This window comes from Aulostomus chinensis, chromosome 10, assembly GCF_037954235.1.
Source record: "Aulostomus chinensis isolate RoL2024-O1b breed Wild chromosome 10, RoL_Achi_v1.0, whole genome shotgun sequence".
Taxonomy (NCBI): domain Eukaryota; kingdom Metazoa; phylum Chordata; class Actinopteri; order Syngnathiformes; family Aulostomidae; genus Aulostomus; species Aulostomus chinensis.
The window spans coordinates 5916147-5941943 of NC_141329.1; the positions used below are offsets into that span (position 1 = coordinate 5916147).

Consider the following 25797-nt stretch of genomic DNA (forward strand, 5'->3'; position numbering starts at 1 on the left):
ATACACCTTTAATATACGTTTTCTGTTCGACAGTTAAAAACACTGGCCACTGAATGCAATTTCCTTTCGATTGTAGTTAACAAGGCAATTATCAGCTGATGCCGATACGTGGCCGACACTTCGTCTAAGCAGGTTTACACTGAGAAAGGTTTCGCTCTGAAAATGTCATCGGTGAAAACACTAACAGTTCGCATTGGTGGGACCTCTCCTGAAAAATGAAATCTTTTCTAGTGAAAACGTTAAATCTTAAATCAGTGTTGCTTACTCTTAATGTGTTTGTGGCTGAAAACTTCTTGAGTTTAATTGAAAATTATACTTCGTGCAAAAAGATTGTGTGGAATTGGGAGCGTTTTGCTCCACATCTGAGATCAAATGGATTTTCTTTCCTCTGCAGGGTCAACATAAATCATACAATAGACTAAAAAGAATGACGCAATAAATCAAGACAATACAAAAGTAACCTTTTTTGGTTTTTTGCATCTCAACATTTTGTGTCGCCTGCATTCCTAACAATGCTGGAATAAGTTTGTTTGTTTGTTTGCTCTTCTCCTCGGCTGTTGGCTTGTGACAGCGTGGCCACATGAACAGCAGCGTGTCCTCGATCTCTCTGAGATCTTAATTTGTAACACTTTGCAAACTTTTTTTGAAGTTTATGGTTTACAGCAGCAGTATCCCACAGAACCGAACCAGTTTACCAATTAATACAAAATCTTTATTGGCAGTTTTCACCGTGAGCAGGATTACTTTTCCCCACTATACCAGTCCCTTTAGTCTGCAATAGTGTTGAATTATTTGATATAAGCCTGTTTTTTTATGTAGTATATCATGCTATCTTTTTTCACCCATCGATTTGGAGCAGTCACACAGCTGCTATTAATTATTAACGATGTGGTTGAACAACTGGCCTTCTCTCTCTCTTCACAGACTGTTGCCATGGTGACAATAATGAGAACCGGTGCAAATGTATTTCTGCATATTATTACTGGCTGTACAAAAAAACAAAGTTTGTATTTATTGTGTACAAATGTTAATTAATAAAAAAATATGGAAAAACAAATTCTCTGCTCTTGTGGAGTTGTTTGCGTCCACACTGACTGTGTGTGTGCGTATGTGTGTGTGTGTGTGTGTGTGTGTGTTTGCACCTGTCCTAGACATTTGATCATCATGTAGACAATTGATGATTGGTGTAATCAACAAATGCACGTGTGTGCGCGCGTGTGTTGTGTAGCAGGCCAGTCACGAGGAGTGGGTGTGATCATTTGAAAACACACTCTAAACACAAGTGGCCAGAATTTCCTGAGTGCAGTAGAAGGAGACTGACAGTGGGACGAGGGAGAAGCAACAACTGGAGACTGTGTACATTTGTTGAAGGGACTGATGTGATCCTGAGGACCACAAATGGCTTGTTCTTATTCGTCCTGTGTGAAACTTTATCTGTGTTCAAACCCAGCAGGTATGTTCATAGACTGTGTGAGTATTTAGGTGTTCTTTGGTTGAGCTTTTTTTTTTTCTAACCTCCTTTGAATAGTAATATACTGTATATGTGTGTGTGTGTGTGTGTGTGTGTGTGTGTGTGTGTGTGTGTAGATAGCATTGTGGAGCGCAAAGCTTTGAAAGAGAGAGTGTTCCCCAAACTAAGAGAGCACTGCAGACACAAAGCTGGAATAGACTTCAGGGTGAGTACACACTTCACTTTATAAAGCTGCCTAATCATATTTAACTAGAGTTGACAGTATCCAAACGTTCACTGGACATCTGAGCCAATGATGCAAATGATGACTTGCAGATCCACTGGGGAAAACACCGAAGGGAAGGAAGTTGTTTTTGTATCAAACACACCCTTGAAGATGAAAATCCAAATTTACATCAAATCTGTGGGATTGTTTACAAAGTGATATTATAATTCTGTTACAGGAACAGAGGCATGTTGGTTATTATTAGTGGTGTCACTCATCTTCCCCACGCTGATGATTTAGTAGCAGCACTTTTGTCCTCTGGTGTCTTTTCCTTAATTTGAATGCAAGAGTTGTGCATCATCTCCATTATACCAGACATTATGCTTCTTAGTTTGTTGCTGATTTACAATGACAGAGTGACTGATCATTTCATTCAGGGTGCCTTTCAGTCAAACTCTTATCAATTAGCTGCCGTGCAAATGGTGTCCTCTTGGTCTGTGTGCATCTGCTCTCCAACCCACCTTTGGTACAGCTACAATGCTGCACTGTGTTGTGTCAATTTGTGTCTATTGGTGTGTGTGTGTGTGTGTGTGTGTGTGTGTGTGGGTTGCAATCAGAGCATTGTGCCATCTCCATTCTGCAGCATGTGTAATTAGAAAGACAGAATAATATAGGCTGCAGTTATTGACCTACTACTTCACCAGTTGTAATTAAATCCCACTGCATTTTTTTCCTAAGCAGTTTCATTGTGTGTGTGTGTGTGTGTGTGTGTGTGTGTGTGTGTATCTGCAGGTGATAGACCCATATGAGTCCAGTGATCCCATTTGTTGGCCAGATGAAAACAGCAGAAAGCAGCTGATAAAAGAATGCAGAGAGAGCTCCACTGGGCCTTTTTTAATGGTAAACAATCAGGATTTGTGTTGCACTGAGTGCAAAGTCTAACAGCATATTTCAGGTTATATGGGAGCATCATAGGTCAGACTGCCAGCCAAAATTTGATTTTTGCCATTTCCAGATTGTATCCAGATTTTGTAAACTTTATTTTAATGCAATACTGACATATAAAATATATACATAAGAGAAAATAAATAAATAGAAAAGGAAAAAAATAAAGATTAAAAAATTAAGATTTGGTCATCATTCAGACAAATTTATCAAAAGATGTTCATTTACGACCTTTGAATACACATATGGCAGTGAATTTATACTTTTATATAGTCTTACTGTTCACATAAACAAAATTGTCCCATTTCTTCTCATGTTATGCTATTCTATCTCTTCTTTTCATTTCTTTTACCCCAAATTTTATCCAAACCATGTTTGACGGTAGTTTTTAAACAGTCGTTTTCTACAGATGTGTCTCAGTCTGAATGCTATGAACCACCAAATAGGAAGGGTGTTTTGTGACCCTTGCAATCTGTTTTCCCATGGATAGTGACTAAAAAAAAAAAATCTGATTTGAGAAACAAATCAGATTTATCTGAACGAGGCCATAGAAATTACAAATGTCCAACCAAATTGCGGTTGTTACCATGCACCCAGATCAGAAGATGTCTTCTTTACTGTATTAAAAGTTGCTACTCCTAACATTTATGCATCCATAACTACAGATGAATATGTGTACTACACAATATATGTTATGCTGCTGTTCCCTCATTGTCCACGAGGGTGCTGCAGGCTCTGGTTGGTCATCAGTATGGCACCAGCAGTCTTCCCGTCCAGGTGGAGGTGACGGAGTTCCAGCATCTGCTCCAGGAGAGCCAGCAGGCAGGCATCAGCACCAAGGAGCTAGAGAGAGTTTACCAGAGGGATGAGAACACCATTCCTCCTTCTTACTGCTTGACCCTTCCACACACCTGCAGCCCTCAGGTCAGACACACACCACTGACCTATGTTCCACACACACCTACAGCCCCGAGGTCTAACACACACAAAATAGTATTTCTGATGCAAATAATTAACAGAAAAACAGCAACTACAACTCCTGATGGAACGATAGAATAGTCAGAATTCTAATAATGTATGTGACAGTGTTTTATTTTATTTGGCAATGGTAAATAAAGTTGATAATGATAAATGAATGTATTTTCCTCCTCTGTGTATAAGTAATAATAATGTGCTTCTGTTAATTGTCAGGTTAAAGAGGGAGAAGATGGAAAGGTAGAGAATGAAGAGGATGTGAAGAAGGTGTTTCAGACTGCTGTCAGTCTGCGTGTCCTCCATGGTCGACTGACTCCAGAGAAAGCTCAGAGCTACAACAGATCAGGTGAACTCCACCAAGGAAAACCGTGGTTTCCAGATGTTTGTCTGATCAGGCTGTAGCTAGATTGAAGGAAGTGATTCCATTTGTACTAAATTCAGTGTCATGTCCTATTATAACTGAGGACGCTGTTGTCGACCTTAGTCCCTCCCAAGTGATCATTTTATCAACAGTGCAACAAGGCACCTGAAGAAGGCCCCCTTAAAAAAGAAAACCATTAAACAAAGGAAACAAGCACCTAGGCAAATAAAAAAACTCAAAAATTGGATAGGATATAGCGCTCCTCCAAACTGGAAGTCAAATGCAATTTGGCAAGAATGCCTTAAAACATATAGGAAAGCCCTTTGTAAATCTAGAACACCCTACTACTCTGCACTAATTGAGGAACACATGAACAACCTCAGGTTCCTCTTCAGTGCTGTTGCCAGACCGTTCTCAGTTTGTACTCGCTAACGATGATTCCTCTGAAACCACTACAGTTACTTATGGTGTTCCACAAGGGTCTGTGCTTGGACCAGTCCTCTTCATCCTATACTTGCTTCCACTAGGTCACATTTTAAGGAAACACTTGATTAAATTTTCCCTGTCATGCAGCTGTACTTATCAATGCATCCACATGAAACAAATCAGCTGACTAAACTGGAGGCCCGTCTAAAGGACATAAACACATGGATGACTGTTTCACCCACATCAGTGGTCGAAGGCCACCAGCATAACATAAGATTCTGCAATTCTACAATTTCATTTAGCAGACGCTTTTGTCCAAAGCGACGTACAACACAAGCAAGAATTCAGACTTAAGGAAAAACCCATAGGAAGCGCAAAAGTGCTTCAGTTGTGATTTGGTAAGATGGTGAGAATGGGAATGCAAGAGGCAGGGACACCAAATTACTGCTACACACAATAATTGATTCATACAAACAGCATGGGACACACAGGGCAGAGACACAACACCCCCCCCCCCCCCCAACTAGGCAGTGACTAGGAAAGAAAAAGGAAAAAAATAACAAAACAAAGAGAAGTAAAGCTAAAGCTATAAACTCAAAAACAAGTTGCTGCAAGTTGGGATGTTTAAAATGCCAAATACCAAATAATACCAAATACCATCCCTTTCTCTCTCCCTTTCTCTCTCCCTTCCCCCCTCCCTTTCCCTTTCCCTTTCTCTCTCTCTTTATCTCTGTCCCACTCTCTCCTTCTGCATATCTGTCTTCCTCCATTATCTGTCTTTGTCTCTGCCCCCCAACCAGTCAAAGCAGATGGCCGTTCCCATTAAGTGTGGATCTGCTTGATGTTTCTGCCTGTTAAAAGAAGGTTTTGGTCGCTGCTGCTCATGGAGAATTGTTGGGTGTAGATTCATTGAAGGAGTGTGGTACCTGACCTGCTCTACTTGTAAAGTGTCATGAGATTATCTTTCGTTGTCTGGCCCCACTAGAAGGAAAACGAAACTTTGTGTGTGTGTGTGTGTGTGTGTGTGTGTCTGCGCATGTGCATGTGTTCTATGTCAACATATAGATAATAATACATTTTTTTTAATACCTCATCAGCCCTCGATATAGATCTGCGATTCGCTCTGGAGGACTGTTCTCATCATGACATCATCGGTCGCTGCGTGGTTTACATCAACAAGGTCGTCAACGCAAAAAGCGAGAGACAGACAAGACAGGTGAGCTCACAAGTGTCAAAGGTGATACATCATCATGATTGTCATCATCATTCTAAGTGATTGAAAATTAATTTATCCACTACACACCACTTAAAGATTGTTATATTCAATGTTTTGTCTCTTTTGCTTGTCAGAGACGGTCTGTATTTTTGTCTCTTACAGTTTTCAATTGCTTTCAGGCGCTTTCTGAAACAAGGACTCGCTGATTCATAATTTTACACACAATTACACAATGCAATATGCGTCATCTCCTACAAAATGAAATACTGCAATCCAAACATCATAAATAATACAGATATTTGTTTTAAAATGGAAGGAATTCTATCCCATAATAGGACGTTTTTAGATCTACCATGTACACACTCCAAATATAAATCTCCTCTCTCTTTCACAAGTTTTTATCTACTTTTCCAAGCAATGTTTTAGTACATAAGCAATTGGCTGAGAGGGCTTGAAATGAACAAACAAATGCAAGAGTAAAACATGAAATATTTATTATTCCAAAACACGAGTATATTGTTGTGCAGTGGATCCAAGACACCAAAACCATATAGGGATTTTCACAGAAAATACTTGAGCTTTTGGCCAATATTAAAACAGTGATATATTAGTTATCAGTAAATCAATTAGGGTTTGCACTTTTGAGGATTGTGTGAGAGATGCTAATGTATAAAATGTTACTGTTGCAAGCAAGTTACTTCCTGCATACATTTTTGTGTCTCAGCAGAGGACTGTGTATAATATACATGATGGATAGATATACACTGTATATCCATCCATCTTCTATACCGCTTCCATTAAGGGTCCCAGCTGGTATCCCAGCTGACATTGGGCGAGAGCTGGGGTTCACCATGGACAGGTCGCCAGTCCGTCACAGGGCCATCAGGAGCAAGGGCTTCAGATTCTTGCGCAAGGATACTTCGACATGGTCACCGGGGAACCAGCGATCCTTCGGTTGCTAGACAGCCACTTTACCTCTAAGTCATGCTGCCCCTAGGATTGTGTATAGCATCTTGCTTGAAATGGAAAACTGAGTGAAAGAATTAGGTCTCAATTTTTCAGTTTTTTTTTTTGTCTCAAACCTGTAAAGATGATTTTGTTAAGAAAGAACTCACACATTTAGAGCAAAGCTGACAAAAGTAACAAGCTTTTTGAGTGGCTCTCTGGGTGAACCTTAACTAATGAATCGACTTAGTAAATTACAAGTCAATAAGATTCACAGAACAATTCCGTTTTTTGGTTCTATTTTGAACACATTTTATTTGCTACAAACTGAGAAATATGATTTACATGACCAAATGAAAATATAGGTGTCATATAGCTTTTGCTTGTTTGAAATTAGTGAATGTTTCATACATACATTACTCACAAATATTATGTATTTATCCTTGCATCTTCGTTGTGTTTCCAGGCTGTTGCTTCTGAACTGACAACAACCCAGGAGACAGAATTACTCTCAGAGCTATGTGACGTCTTCCTTCATGCCCTTATCACCTCCCGACAGCTTCTGGTCTACACCACCACCACAGAGTGTGATCATCGCTATGGTTACACCACAGCCAGGAGGCGGGGCTATGCTGAATCTCTCTGCCTGCAGGTGTATTCTGATTTGGTGAAATTGATTGACAGCTCAGAAAACAGCGGAGTCTATCATCTCAGTGGTGCCTTGGCCCGAGAACAGGCTGAGCAGGAGGAGATTTGTGACATCCTGTCCACTTTGTATGATGTTGAGCGCCAGGAGGAGGACAAGGTCAGAGTCAAGTCTGTCTATAAATATTGTATCAATTACATCTACTCTTTGTGCACGAATGCCCATCATGTCATCAGAACTGCTTGACATCTACTCTTTGTAGCTCCTAATTTAAGCATTTAAAATCACGTCATATTAGGTTAGATTTACGCATTTTAACACCAACATTCTCTGGAATCATCGCCAAAACCACAGCAGCTACAGCCTTACTGGAGTTTTTTTGTCATTGGTTGTAGATCAGATCATATGTGGAGCAGAATGATCATCAGTGCCCACTAGTGGTGACAGGAGGGCCTTGTTCAGGAAAAACAGTGCTGCTGGCACACTGTGCTCGTAAGGTGGGTGAATGTTACACTCAGTCCAAGCTGGTGAGAGGTGTAATTGAGAAAAAGTGTATTTGATGGTTTTTAACAGGGATATGCTAACACCGCCTATGCACTACCATTCATTGTGCTAAGCTAACAACAGGATTATTCAGCCTGTCTCTCTGGGTCTCACCTCCACAAGAGAAAGCTATCTGTCTTATTGACTGGATCTGGGGAAGGCGGCAAATCACAGATTTCCCAAAAAAGTTGGGATGTTTAAAATGCCAAATACCAAATAATACCAAATACCATCCCTTTCTCTCTCTCTTTATCTCTGTCCCACTCTCTCCTTCTGCATATCTGTCTTCCTCCATTATCTGTCTTTGTCTCTGCCCCGCTCTCCTGCACTCTTTCACCCCAACCGGTCAAAGCAGAAGGCCGTCTCCTTTGAGCCTGGATCTGCTCGACGTTCCTGCCTGTTAAAAGGAAGGTTTTCGTTGCCACTGTTGCAGGATGTGCTTGCTCATGGAGAATTGTTGGGTGGAGGTTCATTGAAGGAGTGTGGTACTGGACCTGCTCTACCTGTAAAGTGTCATGACATAACTTTTGTTGTGATTTGGCGCTATACAAATAAAATTGACTTGACTTGACTTGACATTACGTACTTTTTAAATCCCCTCATCCCTGGCCGAATTTTATATTAAGGTTAGAATTAAGCACTTAAATTGAGTGTTTGCTCTACTTGTTTTGGAGTAGTTTTTTTACTCAGCTTAGAAGACTTTGTTTCTAGAGTCTAATAGTTCGTAAAATGGTAAAAATAAATAAATAAATAGATAAGAAGAAAGCAGTCAACATATTATACACTGTGTACAATGCACTTTAAAGACCTCATAATACTATAATATTCTGTCTTCTTCCACAGATAAAGTCTTGGATACCACACAGTGATACTGTGGTGATCATTTATTTTTCCAACTTGTCAATCAACCCTTCCCCGACACACTTGTTAGTCAACTTGTGTTATCAAATCACCAGGAGTTACAACTACCCGTCCTCTCCACAGGATTCCATGAGCAATAACCCCGGAGAACACATTTCTAGCTGTAGCTCAACAGCAAACTGGAAGCTAAAGCTCAGGTCTGTGCCTCATCCAGAACTTGGTGCCATCACAAACCCTGACATTAGCCTATCTGAAGTAAGGGAACATCTCTTTTCCCTCATTTCTACCCTGCCCTCTACCAAACAGCCTCTTGTTCTGATCCTTGATGGCATGGATCAGATAGGAAAAACCTTGTCAGTGCAAATCATTAACAGCCTTCCCTCGCCACTTCCTCCTGGGGTCAAACTCATCCTCTCAGTCATGCCCAGCCAAACTCATATTGTGCAGGCCATCAAACTTCATTACCCAGAGTGCACTCCCTGTGTCACAGATGACAGTATGAAGGAGTCTGGATATATGTGTGTAACGCTTGGACCGGCAGACAGAAAACAGTGTGTCAAGATGTTGATGTCGCTGTTGAGTAGTTCAGGGAGGCGAGTGACTTCAGGACAACAGGCGCTGGTCAACAAGGCACTGTCTTGCTGTTGTCTTACTCTGTATGCTCGCCTCCTGCACACACACCTATCACTCTGGCGCTCAGGTATAACTGCAAACAAACACACAGATTTATGACAAAACAACTCTGCACTCCTCTTATTTTGTTTCCTTTCTTTCTCTCTTCAGATTCAGATGTGACTGAGACGTCGCTCCCCAATGCAGTCCATTCATCCATTGCTGCTCTGCTGGATCACCTCGAGCAGAAACACACTTCCTGTTTGGTGGCTTGTGCTGTCTCTTACCTCACCCTCTCCAGGTCTGGGCTCACAGAGGCTGAGCTGGCCGACCTGACACTGTATGAGCAGGGTTGGTGCCCTTCCTCTGACGTGAAGGTCCTACAAGTGGATGTTGAAAGACTGATGTTAGACTTGAAGAGCTATCTTATTAGGAGGACATTTGCAGGGTCGCCGGTCATGTTCTGGGTCAGCAGGCATTTTGGACTAGTTGTGGCTAAAAGGTATTTAGGCACTCGTGAGGTGAGGAGGAAAATTCATTTAGAGATGGCAGACTATTTCTGTGGCAAGTGGGCTTGTGTAAGTGCTAAACCACTTTTAGAGAAATGGAAATCAGAACCAAATGAGGACATTGTCCTCAAGTCTTCTTTGGAAGAGCTTGTCAACTCGAGGAAGGTGATGGAATTGTTGCATCACTTACAAGAAAGTGGCAGGTGGGAGATGAAGAATGAGCTGCTTATGTCATTCAAATATCACCAGGTTATGGTGCGAGCCGGACTCCTTGGGGATCTAGTTGCCATGCTGAGGAGGCAGGAGGGGTCACCCACCTTTTCAAGAGAGAGAGCCCTCCTGATGAGCATACTGAAGTCATCAGCTTGCCTCCTGCAGAGTTCACCCCTGGGGCTGGCTGCACTGATGGAATCGACCCTTCTGCCTTACCTTCAAGTCTTTCCTGCTCTCAGAGGTTATGACAGTGAGATCAGACAGGGGAGGCAGGGGACAGATTATGGATTAGGTGTGCTGCTTTCTCCTGCACCCTCTGCAGTTGCTTCCATTCAGAGTCTTCAGTGTGACACCAGAACTGGGGATGTGTCTGTGACCGAGGTAGCTGGGACTGAGTGTGGGATGGTCACGGTGGTTTTGGATGATGGTTCAGCATGGGTATGGGAAGACTCAGGGTGTGACATAGTGAAACTATCAGTGACCTGTGAGCAGAGGGAGCTGAAGTTTATGGGAGTAAAAAGCAGTGGCCAATTCCTGCTGCTTTCTACTCAGTGTGACAGACTTTTCATGTGGAATGTGACGGGTCCAGAGATGTTTCTTGAGGTCCCTTTGAAAACAGAGCCGTGCAAACAAATGCCAAGCAAAATCAAGGGGTTTGTTGAGTGTCAGAAAAAGTTATACATATGGTGGAGAGGTGAGAGCTTTGTAGGTGTGTTTTGTGCCTCCAGTCATACCCTGACTCATTTGCACTGTCAGAGTAGTGTGACCTGTTTGGTTTGCTCCTCTAGTGGCTCCTACATGCACTGCGGGCAGGACGACGGCACTGTTTCTGTATTTGACACCGACAGCTTCAGCCTCCTCCATACCTGTTCAAATTCAAACCACAGTGCGATTGTGTCAATCCTCCGTAAAGACAAGCAGGTAATGACATGTATTGACAGGACAGGGGGTATAACGGTATGGGACATGACCACCAACACTCAGTCACCAAGACTTGTCAAAGATGCCTTTTGTGAGGGTGAATTTCTCCTCAACACAGATTACTCAGATGAAATAAATGCTTTATTGGTATGTCAGAAGAAGCAGGTTACAATGTGGGATACATGTGACTGGGAGCTACGTGACCAGTTTTTGGCTCCACAGGGTAGGTCCTTCATGCAAGCTTTGCTCTCCCAGGATGGCCACCTCTTCTTGGCTTTGTTAGAGACCTGTCCCCGGGTGTTGGTGTGGAGCATAAGCACAGGAAGGTGTGTTCTCTCTTTGAATGCAAACATGCAGCCTCTTACACTCCTGAAAATGGCTTCAGATATCACATGTGTCTCTCAAGGAGGCTGCTTCCAAGTATGGGACGCCGAAATGATATATGCTGCAGGTGTGGCTCCAAGGATGGGGTATGGAATAACAGAGGTGGTGGTGGAACAATCAGGCCTGTGGTTCTACACCACTGATGGTTCTGATGCAGTGTGGAGATGGAGCTTAGAAATGGGTCTTCCACACTCAAGCTTCCTGCATGATGGTCCCGTGAAAAAGCTGCGGGTTTCCCTGGATAATGTTCACCTTGTGGTGCTCTCAGCAGGGGAAATTTACGTCTGGCGGACAGAGATGGGGCAAAATATTCTGCGAATCAGTGGCAGCAGAGCTACAGATATTCTGATCACACCTAATAGTAACTTTGGTGTGAGCCTTTCAAAGCAAGGGCTATCTAAGGTTTGGAAACTGGCACATGGGGGCGTTGTGTGCAGCATACACCAGTACCTATCTGATGCACAGGTGTCATCTGAGAGCACCTTTCTTATTGGCTGTCACCGTGGAGACCTGCTAGCAGCCAGCTTGTGGTCAGGCTTGATCAGCAAGCGTTTCTCTTGTGTGGAAAATCCGAACCATGTTGTTGCTTTCCAAACACTTACTGAGCACCCAGACTTTGTAGTGGTGATGGTGGCCTCAGGGGCAGTGTACACTTGGAAGGTATCAGATGACACTGTATGCAGGCACTTTCAGCTTCCTGAAACATTTTATTGTCAACCTCAAGACTTCCAGATGTCCTTTAATGGGAGCTGTGCACTGCTGTCCACTGACAATGAAAGCATCACCCTCTTGGATCTTTCTCAGGTCAGACTGTGCTCATTAAAAGTTGAAGGTTCTGTAGTGAAAGCCTGTCTGGACAAAACTGGAAGCTATGCTTCCTACATCTCTCACCCTTCCACTATGGAGGAAAGCTGTGCCTGTTACCAGCATGCAAAGCCCATCCTCACAGTGGTCCAACTCTCAGATGGGACAAGAGTAGGAAGTATGTTTCTGCCCAAGAATCCTTCTACTCTGGTCATGTGGGAGCAGCAGTGTGTGTTTGTAGGTTTTGAGGATGGGTCCATGGGTGTTTATACGATTTCAGATGTCATGATGAGCAGGGAGAGCTCAGTCAGACGTAGGGAACATTTGAACCCAGGGATGAAGGAATGCCCTTTTGACAAAGTACCCTTACAGTGGTTACCTTTAGCAACCCCCAATTTTACCTGGCCTTAGCTGTAAATGAATGCTTATGTATTTACAATGAACATGTAGATATTTACATGATATGTCACTGAAATGGTAATTTTGTAGATACTATTTCTATTTGTCCTACAGTTGTCTAAAAACTGCTGAATCATAGGCCAGAGTATGGTGGCCCTGTGAGACCAACACACTTTATCTTAAGAACCCAACACAAAGTAAACAAAATCTGTTTGATAAAACATGGGGTGCATTTGAAAAAAAATGGTCAGTATATTCTCATAACATATGGCAGGAATTCAGTAAATGTCATCAAATGGCAACAGAGGTGGAGATTTCAGGGTCACAGTTTTCACTGTGACTGAAAAGAAGAGAAAATCCTGTATTGACACGTCAGAATGTTTATAAAAGTTTATTTAAGTATGTAACAGTATAACATCTGTTTCATTTCTGTGGAAAAGCACCTATCTGATCTAAACTCACTTGTTGTGGATATTTTGACTCAGAGCTCTTGGCACATTTTAAACATGAATTTGAAATTAAAATTCTTATGATCACCCATTTTTTGTTTGTTTTCTGTTTTATTTATTTATTTATTTATTTATTGGTATTTGGTGCTGTTCTCCTGTCCCAAATGCAGCTACGCCCAAACATTGTGGTACTGTAATTTCCGAGGGTACCTGAAGGCTGCATCAACTCATACTAGAAGCCAATACAATCGCCTCTCGTCAGTCCAGCCACACAGAGACATGTCACAACTGTACTGTTGGGGAGACAGCTCCAGTGGACAGTTCGGTCCTCAGGCAGCCCTCAGTCCCGCGTCCTGGACGGTGCCCGAGGTCATCACCAACATTTGCTGCGGGGACCAGCACACCTTATTCCTCACCAAGGATGGAGGGGTCTTATCATGCGGACACAACTCTCGGGGACAACTTGGACGAAGGGTTTATAAAAATGGTAAACACTTAGGTAGGTAAAGATGATTCATGTGATGTTTTTATGCAGGTTCATGAATTTCAATGACTCTATATACTCTTATAGTCACTCCTTTGTGACTCCACATTTGACTTGACTCTACATAAATCAAAATTTCATCATAAGATTATTTTTTGTTGGATATTATTGCCTTTATTTAGTTTGTCAAGGAATATTAATTTCACACACACACACACACACACACACGCACGCACGCACACACGCACACACACACACACACACACACACACACACACACACACACACACACACACACACTAAAGTTTCGTTTTCCCTTGAACAGGGCCAGGCACCGAAAGCTAAGTTGCTGCGCTCTATAATGTTGAGTTGAAGTGTCCGTGGGAGAGTGCGACACGACGGTAGCAGTTACGTGTTGGTTACTGTCAGAGCAGTGTTTATGTTTGTGTCAGGAGCACTAATAAAAAAAATAGTAGACTATCCCACCACACTGTAAAAAAGTACTCAAGAAAAATATTGCCAGTAAAATGCTGGTGAGTCAAAGCACCTTTTATACTCCATTCAGCCTCTATTATATAGGACGACTGTACACCCATTTAAAACCAGAGTATTATAACTGTTGATGACATATAAAGCTTTTAAGAGCTGTGTATTTTGTTGGGGAGAATTTTTGATCCATTGCTATGTGGTTGTGGCTTCCCTTGTATTTGTCAGGCAAACACACACACACACACACACACACACATATATATATATATATATATATATGTGTGTGTGTGTATGTGTGTGTATATATGTGTGTGTATATATATATATGTGTGTGTGTATATATGTATATATATGTATATATATGTGTATATGTGTATATATGTGTATATAAGTGTATATGTGTATATATGTATATATATATATATATGTATATATATATATATATGTATAGCCTCTAACAAGTCACTACCCAGTTGTAGCTGATGAATAAATATAGCATTGAATTTAAATTTGACATGAAGGTGTGTAATTACTCGTTTACTATTGTGTGGTTGTCATCCGATGGAAGGTCATGTGGAGGGCTTGGGTGAGGTGGTGTCGATGGCGTGTGGCTCGGATCACTGCCTGGTTGTGCGGGCATCTGGAAACGTCTACTCCTGGGGGGCAAGTGAGGACGGACAGCTTGGGATATTACCAAATCAACTGTTTAACAGTCACAAACCAACGTGAGATCTCCTACTCGTTATTTTCTAGATTTTCAAGCTGTGTGAAAGAGCAGTGAACAATGAAGACCTCAATACATGAGTAGAAAACATGGCAAAGTAATGTTCAAGTAAAAGGAAGTTCTGTTAAATATGACTTTTCCATTGGTTCACCTATTATTGTCTCTTTAAATGCAGTCAGGTTCCAATACCGCTGCCGATACCTGTGATTCAAGTTGCGTGTGGGAACTCTCACTCTCTGGCACTGACTAAAGGTAAGACATACTCCTAAACTCTGCCTGATTATGTGACACTCTTCTTGATGTAAAAAGTTTGTGTTTTTTTTTTTCACTAAATCCAGTTATCAAGGTCCATAGAGCAGTTAAGAGCCCAGTCAATGGAGTCGATATTTTAATCCCATGAGACTGTGTTGTTAAACGTTTGATTATTCCAGAAAAGAAATGTTGTCATTTCCCTCACCTATGCAATTGAAACCCGTAACTATGTCAGAGTCTCAAGTCTGCCAGTTACAAACATAACTTGTAGTACACCTTTGTTTTTCCAGGCGATGAGAGATTTTGTTCCTCGTATGTGTTTTTAACACATGTATATAATGTATCTCTCTCTCTATACATATATATATATATATATATATATATATATATATATATATACACACACACACATATATATATATATATATATATATATATATATATATATATATATACACACATATATGTGTAAAATGCAGCAGGATAATTTCTAATACAAAATATAATAAAAGACATAAGAACAGCAATTCTGTGAGACAGAGAAGCAGGAGTGGAGAAATAGAAGCACAACTTTGACTTGATGACATCATGTCATTTCCTTCTTGTTGTCAGTGAATTGCACCAACCATCTGGCAGCTGAACCACACCCTCTGTGTGTTGTGGTGAAAGTATCGTAGTAACCACCCAATTAAGGAGTTACGCTCAAAGAGTCTTTGGTGAATTTGAGTGGAGTTCATGCAAGTGAACTGGGATTAAATAAAGATCAGAAAACTGCAGATGGTAGACATGATATAAGACACATTCAGGGGATGAAGACACTGTCAGAAGCCCAAACACTTAGGGGGGAACGTTATCTGTGGCTTTGAGGAAGGGGAATGTCCAGAGATTTATTCTCCCCTCAGCAGTCTAACTAAATAAAAATTTGGCTTTGGGCCCCAATTTGATCAGGGGGTGGCCTTACTGATGAGGATATGTTCTTCATAAGCTAACTTTTCAATTTATTTTATTTAGAAATGCCCTCACCTACCGGAGGATTGTATAAGAAAAAAATAATAAGATGCAGGTTAATTTTTTTTTTTTTTTTGGCTTTGATTTCATCTGTTCTGCTGCTTAGGAGGTGATGTCCTCTCCTGGGGTCTGAACAGTCACGGCCAGTTGGGTCTGGGGAAGACGATCCATCAGCAGTATATACCTGTCCAGGTGGTCGCTCTGACTGGGGTGCCAGTGACCCAGATATCGGCTGGTGCAGCACACACTTTGTTCCTCACGCTGTCGGGCCTGGTGTACTGCTGTGGAGCGAATAAAAATGGCCAACTGGGGCTCAACAGAGTCGATGTAGAGGGTACGTGGTAGTTTTACTCTCTCACAGCTGGTATTAAGTTGTGATCTGTGTTGAGACATGACATCCAAACTCATGTTATGGAATGTGTCAATTCTCTCTCTCTCTCTCTCTCTCTCTCTCTCTCTCTCTCTCTATATATATATATATATATAAATATCTATATATATCTATATATATCTATATAGATATATATAGATATATAGATATATATATGAAGTTTTAAAGCAGTACATTGTTGTTGCTGTTTTATTGCAGTAGCTCTTGTTTACCATCAGCCGCCATTGACATCAAGCCAAGTATGGAGTCACAAAGGCGTGATGCAGGAGGAACAAAAGGAAAAACACAACAATAAACCTCATAAGCACAAGAATACATAGGAATTAGAAGTTGTAGGTGTAAGAGCAAAGCAGCACTACGTCCAGTTACGAGTCACATTTTAATACCAGGTGCCAATGTGCTCAGAGTCACTGGTTTACATTTGGCAGGTGGCAACGTGTCCATCTGAGTAGGTGATTTAATTTCACAGCTTTGAATGGCTTTTGCATTTATCTCATTGATAGTGAATCTGTTATGGATTATGTTATTCATAATGTTTGAAAGTATCTACATATCTCAAATTTATTATTGTATTGCCATTTCTGTTCACTATTAACAGGCAGGTTCAACATTTGCATGGTGCCGGCCCTCAGACCTCTGAGTGTCCGCGTGATTCGTTGCGGAGAGGCTCACTCTGCTGTCTTAACAAAGGTACCTTGTTCTCTTCGGCCTGAGTTCTAGAATTCACCAGCGGGATGGCCACGTCTATGATGTGTGTGATGCTGTGACTCACAGGAAGGCCAGGTTCATACTTTCGGAGAGGGAGCCCATGGTCAACTGGGTCACAACTCCTCCGCTAATGAATTGAAACCCAGACTGGTGGAGGGTCTTGATGGACCCGCCTCACAGATTTCATGTGGCAGGTAAATATGATGTACATTTTTGATTTTTGAAGTGACGCAGCTGGAGGATAAATAAAGTAGCTTCATCAAATAAATACTTAATAGAATATTCTTTGGGTCTTGTCTATAGGCATCACACCCTGGTTTTGGGCTCCTCAGGCCAGCTGTGGGCTTTTGGCAGTGGGGTCAAAGGTCAAATTGGGACTGGACGACCAGAGAACAGCCCGTCTCCCACTCTTGTTCAATTTCCATGGCTCACGGACACGGCAGCAGCCGTACCTGCAGGTCAGAATGCACTTGGGAATGGACAGTGTTCCGACTCGGGCCTGTCGATCAACATAAAGTGGCACTGCTGATAAGTTCTGAATGGTTCCTGCAGACAATCAACTCTTTAAAATCCTGCAGACTTCTAAATAAGAATGGTGTCTTGATGTGTTGACAGAAAATGCTATGAAGTAGCCTGATAGGAAATGTTCCAATTGGCAAACTTGTATGCTGTCATAACTTTAACACTAAGGAACTTCAATTAATGAATTGGGCTAATTAGATAAAGGACTGCTTATTATATTTTGAAACTTATGACCTGTTTTTGCAATGAAAGAAATATTCTGAGAATATGGTGTTGCTTTATTTTGAATGTGCATATATAATGAGAAATATCTGACAATAGTCGAATAGAGTTGTAGATATTTTTTGGGGATTTATTTTGAAAAGCAACAAGTTCCCAGTAACAGCAGCCACACTTTCAAATATTGATTTCTGATGTTGGTGTTGCACAGTTGTGGTGACACCTTGTCTTTTGTTTCACATGCAGGTTTGAAAATCGCTGCAGGGTGGAATACAAACTTTGCTTTCACTTCACCTCCACAGGTAATGTTTGAAACCACTTGATACTTATTGTCTATAGGTGATCAAATTAAATGAGCTTTCCTTGATTTTAATCTGTTTTTTTTTCTTCGTTTGAAGTTTTGTCTAATATCTGTCTTCCTAGAGCTTGAAGGAGCCTCAGATAACTGGGCAGCTTGATGAGATGAAACTTCAAAACTGGCTGGCAATGAATGAAGGCAGCAAAGAGGCTCAGAGGTTCTTTTTTCATTTCTGTATCATATGTCCCTTATTATATATATGGTCATGAAATATCTGCATATTTAAACCAGTAACCTGAATGTTAATATTTTCATATTTCTCTGTTTCTAACAGTGAAATTGCTTCAATGTTTTTGACGAGTTCAAGCCTTGTTGCAAGTTTCACAAAAGTCAAGTGAGTCATTTTTCCTCTGGGTGCTACTTTGATGATGTATTTTTAGCAAAATGAGTCACATTTGTCTTTGTTTTAATGTGTTTGGTATCAGCGGGCTTCCACCAGAGGCTGATGAGCTCAAAGTGGACCTGGAGGCTGCTAGCCTAGCCTTAGACCAGCTAATGGCAAAACCATGGATCAAACAAGCAGTTAGGACATCTTTTTTTTTTTTTTTTTAATTTTTGCTTGTTTACATGAGTAGCATTATTGCTAATTTGCATCACTTTAGTTCTCATAGGTCTTTCCTCCACACAGGTGAACCTAAACCCCCTGATTGAGGTGCTTGTCGATTCGCAAACTGCCCTAAAATCCCCAGCGATCCTCCTGATTCTGCCGTTGTGCCCTCTTCTTCAAGAGGACGCAAACGTTATGAATGTGTCATTGTCTCTGGCTGTTGTCATAGGAGAGCTGAGCCAGAGGACTCTAAACACGCTAAGTAAACAACTCAATCTGTCTATAAGCCATAAATTCACAAGTTTAAAATATATGGTCATCAGTCGCTCTGTAATAACTTCTATGGGACTGAACCCTGTAAAGTTTGATCTGATATGAGAACATTCTGTCTGATCATTACATTTTCAAATTGAGGGTACAAAGATTATTTGGACATAATCTATGCATTCATTCACAGATTATGAATAAATTCAACTTCGCTGTGATATCATCATGTTTTGCAAAAATAGTTCTCTGGCTATCATTAAGAGAGGCATACAACTGCAAGGCAGTAATTCTGATTTTCTTCTGCAGGGAGACTGTGGTCTTCCCTGTCACCCACCATGTTGATGAAGCACATCTTGGTGTTCCACAAAGCATTGGTGTTCATTCTGAGGAATGGTCTCCTGATAACTCACAACCCAGGAGTCAAATACTTGCTGGAGGTCCTCAAGCTCCTCTACAAAGTCAGTGTTATTTTTTTTTTTACTACACTGTCTGATTAGTTTTGATGAATTGATTATGAAAAAAAATGCATTAAGAAAATGTAATGACACTTAATAGCACTCTTGCCTATGGTCCCTTTGTAGATTGAATTTGTAAGTGCAGAGCTACAAGTAACCAGCAGAGGGCAGCAACACACCTGGGCTGCATCAAGCCCACCAGTAACTGAACAGACGTTCATACATTCATTCATTCACAAATTTACCAAAATCAGATTTGAAATATTTGAGATGCTTGTCACAGCCCAAATTGTTACATACTGTTAATTAATTACAAGACATGCCAATAATCATACTTTTTTTTAAATGACAGCAGCAGAAATAAGAGTTGAGAGTGTATGTCAGTAATGAATTGTTCAGGGATGTCTGCTTGGCAAAACGGCTGTGGTGGATTGAAGCCTAAAACACGACACTAAGTGAAAATATCATGTCTATGTGTTTGTAATTAAATGCACATTTTATTTCACAGGCAAACAAATCTGGAAGCGGCCACAAAGTCCCGCTGAGCACTTTCTATGTGGAGGAAATCAATCAGCAACTGCTCTTCCATGACATTTCTTGTTGGTTGGAACTCCGCAACATAAAGGTAAAAACACAAAGATGTACAAGATGTTGCAGTGTTTCAGGGAAACCATTTTTTTCTTTCTGCTAATCTGCCTCTTCTGCATCGATCTTTTCTCACAGGACGACAGCAAACATGATGGCAACACACCTGCCATATTTTGCCGGTACCCTTTTCTGTTCAACCTGGCTTGCAAGGTTCAGGCCTTTAACATCCATGCAACCTTCACAAAGGTGTTTTTTTTTTTTTTTTTTTTGCATTGAGAAATACATGATTTATAAGCCTACTGAAAGTCTGCATCCATAATTTGGCTACAGACATTTCTTATCCTAATTAAATATTAATTTTATTGTCTAATCATTTTGAAATGGCTCTCTGTCAGGGTCTTACTTGGCTTCAGGAACATTTTAAGAAGTTGAACCTTTGGGAGCCTTTGCCAGAGCCTGAGGAGATGGTAGAGCCCCCAGACTCCCCAGGGCCCATAATATTCCAGCTGACCCTGAGACGAGACCACCTGGTCGAGGACACCTTCAGACAGCTCAGCTCAGTGGACCACATTGCCTTCAAAAAGACTCTTTTGGTCAATATTTCTTTTTTTTTTTTCCCCTTGATTTTCAGAAATCTTGAAAAATGTTATTTAAAGCACTTTTCAATCCACTTCTGTTGTGTGATTATTAGGAGTCGGTCTTTTTCTACTGAAAGATATCAGTTAGAAAAGGTTTTTTTGAAACATCACCGTGTCAAACACAAAATCACTTTATCTCGGAAGCAATTCACTGCTATATCATTAATTCTGCTCCTCCTCAGGTACAATTTGTGGATGAGAGGAGGGTGATGCAGGTCAACCAGCGAGACCTTTTCCTCCACGTCTTTGATGAGCTGATGGATCCTGAGTCAAACATGTTCATGCACAACGAGAAAAAGACTCTGTTCTGGTTCCCTGCAAGGGTATGACTGTCTGCTTCACTCCAACAACATCTCATATATTCATGACAAAATGTGAAGATGATAAACAACGGCACGGTGTTGTACGTCACGTCTGTCCGTCCTGGGTGACGGATCCCTCCTCTGTTGCTCACCCTGAGGTTTTTCTGATTTTTCCCTGTTAAAAGGGTTTTCTACAGAGTTTTTCCTCAGTCGATGTGAGGGTCTAAGGCCAGAGGATGCTGGCTTATACAAATAAAATTGCCTTGCCTTGCCGTAGGCATGAGTGAACTGTTTTGAGTTCGTCTGATTTGACCTTTTTTATTCTTTTACCTAAAACAGCTGGAGGTTAAGCTTTGAACCCATTCTTTAATCTCATCTTCCTTAACCAAACAGCCAAAGATGGAGGAGAAGCATTACTTCCTGTTTGGAGTTCTGTGTGGTCTGGCTCTCTACAACCACAACATCATCCATCTGAAATTCCCGCTGGTCCTCTTCAAGAAGCTGCTCAACGTCAAGCCGTCACTGGACGACATGAGGGAGTTTGAACCTGTGGTCGGAGAGTAAGAGTGAAGACAAGCTATTAACACAGGACATGCATCGCACAATAACGTGTTTAAAAAATACAGAAAGGTTTTAATTTTGATACTTATTCTGTTCGTGAATGAAAAAAGTTTGATGGATTTATGTGATCAGCCCTGATATTTTTGTGGCTTGTGCTTATGACAAGAGTTCCATCAAAAGTTTTATCATTCTCTCGGGTTTTGTTACAGAGAATGCCTTTTTAATATGGATAATATATTTTACACATCATGAGTCCAATTATGGGGTAATTCGCCTCTTGTACCCGTCTCATGACTCATCAGACAGTGAGTGCTCTGATCCCTTTATGGGGTCCTGTCCCACAGGTTGGGAAACATCTTTGAAAGAAGGACGTCTGTGAAATTTAACCCTTTCATATGATTTCCTGCCTCTTCAGGGGATTGCGATGCATCTTGGAGGACTACAGTGCCGATAAACTCCTAGAAATGGACACTATGTTTAGGGTAAGTCTACTGATCAATGAGCACTGCCAGTGTTTCCTCAAATACCCTCTCTGTTGCACACATGGGTTGCCACAGTATTCCAGTCATTGTTGTTTACAGGTGTCTTGGGGAGGCGCTGAATTTGAACTTCACCCCGAAGAACCCGGAAAACGCGTCACAGATTTAAACAAGTACGTTACTTAAGAATAACTGTGTCAAATAGTTGATATAGTTTTAAAATAAAGTTTTAAAACATTGTAGACTGAATGTTTTTCAAGGACCGAATTTTACATTCACTTTGTCTGAAATGATCCAGATTAAAAAAAAAAAACAACTGTTTCATAAATAATGCATTTTAATTGACAAAACCTCTAAAGTTTGCTGCACTTTGATGACTTAACTTTTTTTTGGTCTACATCATGGTGTTTTGGCCATGGTACAGCCATTTTTTTTATAAAGTTCTGCAAGGTGTTTATATATTCCATATTTCCATTTTAGAAAGGGGAATAAAAACTATGTTGATTGGTGGAGAAAATGATGTCATGTCAGTTTGACCCTGGAATCATACAGCAATAAATCAGTTGGAAAAAAGGGGATCAGTCCCGGAGAAGCTCTTTAACAGTTTTAGAAAGCTATTTCTTGCCACACACACATTAAAATCCATCATATTAATGAGAATGCTGCATCTGCTGTCAACTGGTTGGTGAAAAGTGGTTACACTCATGGTGGTCCCATAATCCTGCGGAGTATCTTGATGACACGTCCTATACTGGTCCTTGATGTTATTGTTGTTCTTCATAGGAAAGAATTTGTGGAGGCGTTTGTCAACTGCGCCTTCAACAAGTCAGTGGAGGAAGTGTTTAAAGCATACAAGAGAGGCTTCTTCAAGGTGTGTGACATGGACGTGGTGGAGTTCTTCCAGCCTGAGGAGCTGCAGGCGGTGATGGTGGGACAAGAAAACTACGACTGGGAGGTGTTCAAGCAGGTCAGCTGACTGTAATTAGGACGATCAAGGAAGTCGGCAACTAAATGGATCTCCACAGAAATTGCCTCTGTTCTACTCATGTGGTTCTAACTAGGATGGAATGGATTGTATACAAAGAATTGGACAAACATGAAATTTTATCTTATTTTAACAAATTAATAAACATATCTGCAATAATTATAAACGAAGGCACATGTTACACAGTTTGGATATGTCCAAAAAATGAATTGTTTTAGAGGAATAAGTTGTTTTCATCTTTAAGTCTGTCATCATCTGTAAACTTAATTCAATGCCAACATTTGTGTCTTTATCCAAACAGAACACCATTTATGAAGACGAGTACCACGCTGCACATTCAAACATCGTTACCTTCTGGGAGGTGTTTGACAACCTGTCACAACAGGACAAGATCAAACTCTTTTGTAAGTGTTTTTTTTTGTTTTTATTCAGTTATTAGTTACAGATTGAATGAATATCTAGTTACAACTTCCATCATGATGTGGTCCTTGTTGTCAGTGTTCGTCACAGGCAGTGATCGTGTGCCCTTCCTGGGCATGCAGAGCATCAGGATGAGAGTCGGTGTCTTGCCGGACGCCACTGAACTGCACTTCCCTGAGGCCTACACCTGTTATTGCCTCTTACGGCTGCCCATCTACTGCCGCTACCCAGTTCACAAGCAAATGCATAGCAGGCTTCTTCATGCTATTAATAATAACAAAGGCCTCAAGAAGAAACTAGACACTGTGGGCTGAGGCGTCTCAAACACTTTGAACTTGGGCTCGATATAATCCACCCAAATATTTCTGCTTAAAGTAGCTAAAAATGTAAAAGGGCTGTGCCTGTAACTGTGGATGGATTTTAGTTGTTAAGAGTAGTTGAAGTTGTTCAAGTAGTTAGTTTAGTTATGTTATTTTCATATATCAATCCTTTAATGAGTTGCATCTTTATGTTACTTAGATTTTTGTTCAGATTGAAACAAGACACACACACGCACACACATATATATTTTTATATATATATATATATATGTATATATATATATATATGTGTGTGTGCGTGCGTGTGTACGTTTAAGAAAATCACTGGCATTAAATTTCCAGATCATGTTTTGTTTCTCAGCACTTGCATCTTCACTACGGCTTCACCGAGATATTCTCACTCATGTAATTTTATATTATGATCAAATTCTAAGCATCAAGAATTTTTACACGAGAATATTGAAACTTAATGTTGAAATGTTCTTGTCTTTAAAAAAGAAGGGGAAAGCGTAGTTCTGTGTCATGTTCAATAACTGTCTTCACTTCTAATTCTAGATCGTAGTTTTTGATTTCCTAATAAATATATTGGTATCTCCAATTAAAATTACATATTGTATAAGTGGCTGTGTTGCTGGGAGGGCTGCACTCTGGACAACCGTGCAGAGTGTGGATGCTGAGGAGGTTCACACTTGATTCTTTCATTACTGGATCTTATTCTAAATGCAGTATAAATCCAACAGCATTGATGAGTTATTCTCTTTGCTCCAGAAATGAGCTGTCAACCAAATGTGCTTCAACAACGGAGCAAAAACTTGTTATAAAGTGCAGTTAGAGAGTGCGAGACAGCTTCCTGTCTTACCAAAATTCTCTGACAAACCTAACTTGTACAGTAGGAAGTGAGTACATATCCTAAGAAGTTGAGCTGCTGTGAATATGTTTTTGGAGAAATTGTAGACGGACAGCATGTTTGTTAGTGTTCACTATAAAATATATAAACTAAAGCAAAAGGATGACAGGACAGTAAATGTTACCCCCTCGTCAGCTCCATCTACATAAATACATCATAAAATACGAAGGTATGATTTATACAGAGACGACAGCATTTGCATCAAATAAGGTCACAATCTCAGTTTCTTGTTGTATAAAATTATACATACCAGAGTGATGGACTGTTTGCCAAAGTCAGGTACTTTCAAGGCTGAAGATCCATCAGTCCTGCCATTTGTCTTTGCATACAGTCTCCAGTTGGGTTCCATTCATGATTGACCGTGAGAATATTTGTTCAAATCCTCTAGGAATTTAGAGGAGCGGAGTCTATTCTTACATGCACTCACCCTAACACCTAACGCTTTCCAAAAGTTAACACCAACTTCATCAATAAAAAGTTGAATAATCCAAAATTAAAACATTTCTGAATTGGAACAATTTCCACACAATCTGATCTCTTCCCTCCTTTATTCCATCTGACTTTCAATATGAAAAGCAGTAAATAATTTACTCATTTTTTTTAAAAGGATATCAAAACTACATCGACACTGAATCGTGAGCCTTCCTGTCATTGTGGTTTTTTTTAGTCAAATATCAGGCAGCAAAGCACATACATGAAACAAAGCGTGCGCGCACGCACGCACACACACACACACACACACACACACACACACACACACCCCACAGGTGAGTTTATAATAGTCCGGATCCAGGTATCAATGCCGCCGGCTCACTTTTCAGGCTGCTTTGAGTATCTTATTTGACCAAAAGGACGGTTTGTGTGTTTAATGTGCTTTTTCTCCTGCCAGCTGGGAAGAATCGCATATCAGCCCCCAGCAGCGTCTCCAGAAATACTATTACACAAACATACATACTTAAATATTCCTAAAAAAAACACAAATCATTTCACAGTAGAAAATTAACTTAAAGCCACTTGCTTTTGCTACAAATGTTTTGAAGACATGACATAAAAAAGACAAAAGGCAGATGCCAATAACATGAGGCTGTGCTGTGAGAGCCAAGGCCTGAAATCCTCCCGTCTCCCGTCTTGAACCGTGTGTTCCTCTGCTCCACGGGGCCATTCTGCAGTTGTGTCTTTAACTGTGGGAGTGACGCAGACAACAGTGCCCACCAGTGTGTTTTCATCCAAGTCCAGCTTATTTAATAAATGTGTGTGTGTGTGTGTGTGTGTGTTTAGAGCATTTCTT

The 25797-nt window shown here is 40.8% G+C and overlaps 2 protein-coding genes across 6 annotated transcripts in view; one reads left to right on the plus strand and one right to left on the minus strand.

Annotated features, from left to right (window-relative positions):
• Positions 1-1234: 1234 nt before the first annotated feature.
• On the plus strand, positions 1235-24203 carry LOC147254185 (NACHT and WD repeat domain-containing protein 2). Of its 2 annotated transcripts, none has more exons than XM_086215765.1 (33): positions 1235-1453; positions 1588-1676; positions 2469-2576; positions 3354-3545; positions 3813-3942; positions 5481-5599; positions 7011-7349; positions 7586-7687; positions 8577-9294; positions 9378-11175; positions 13056-13372; positions 14427-14583; positions 14758-14834; positions 15949-16176; positions 16832-16923; positions 17008-17135; positions 17245-17399; positions 17929-17984; positions 18106-18197; positions 18315-18374; positions 18466-18562; positions 18669-18849; positions 19161-19312; positions 19818-19934; positions 20033-20143; positions 20293-20490; positions 20718-20858; positions 21231-21397; positions 21814-21880; positions 21980-22050; positions 22661-22844; positions 23164-23266; positions 23361-24203. In XM_086215765.1, the coding sequence occupies exons 1-33, from the start codon at positions 1399-1401 to the stop codon at positions 23594-23596; spliced, it is 6837 nt and encodes a 2278-aa protein (XP_086071891.1). In that variant the 5' UTR covers positions 1235-1398; the 3' UTR covers positions 23597-24203. The 2 variants fall into 2 exon arrangements, with proteins under 2 accessions (XP_086071891.1, XP_086071890.1); XM_086215764.1 differs by having other exon boundaries at positions 1236-1453; positions 13056-13384.
• A 521-nt stretch (positions 24204-24724) lies between these two features.
• Positions 24725-25797, minus strand: part of yif1b (Yip1 interacting factor homolog B (S. cerevisiae)) — a 7815-nt gene continuing 6742 nt past the window's right edge. For 2 of the 4 annotated variants that reach the window (XM_086215771.1, XM_086215770.1), the window contains exon 8: positions 24727-25797. This exon is cut by the window's right edge and continues 186 nt beyond it. The gene's annotated coding sequence lies outside the window, so the exon portion shown is untranslated. The other 2 variants (XM_086215768.1, XM_086215769.1) reach the window with 2 other exon arrangements.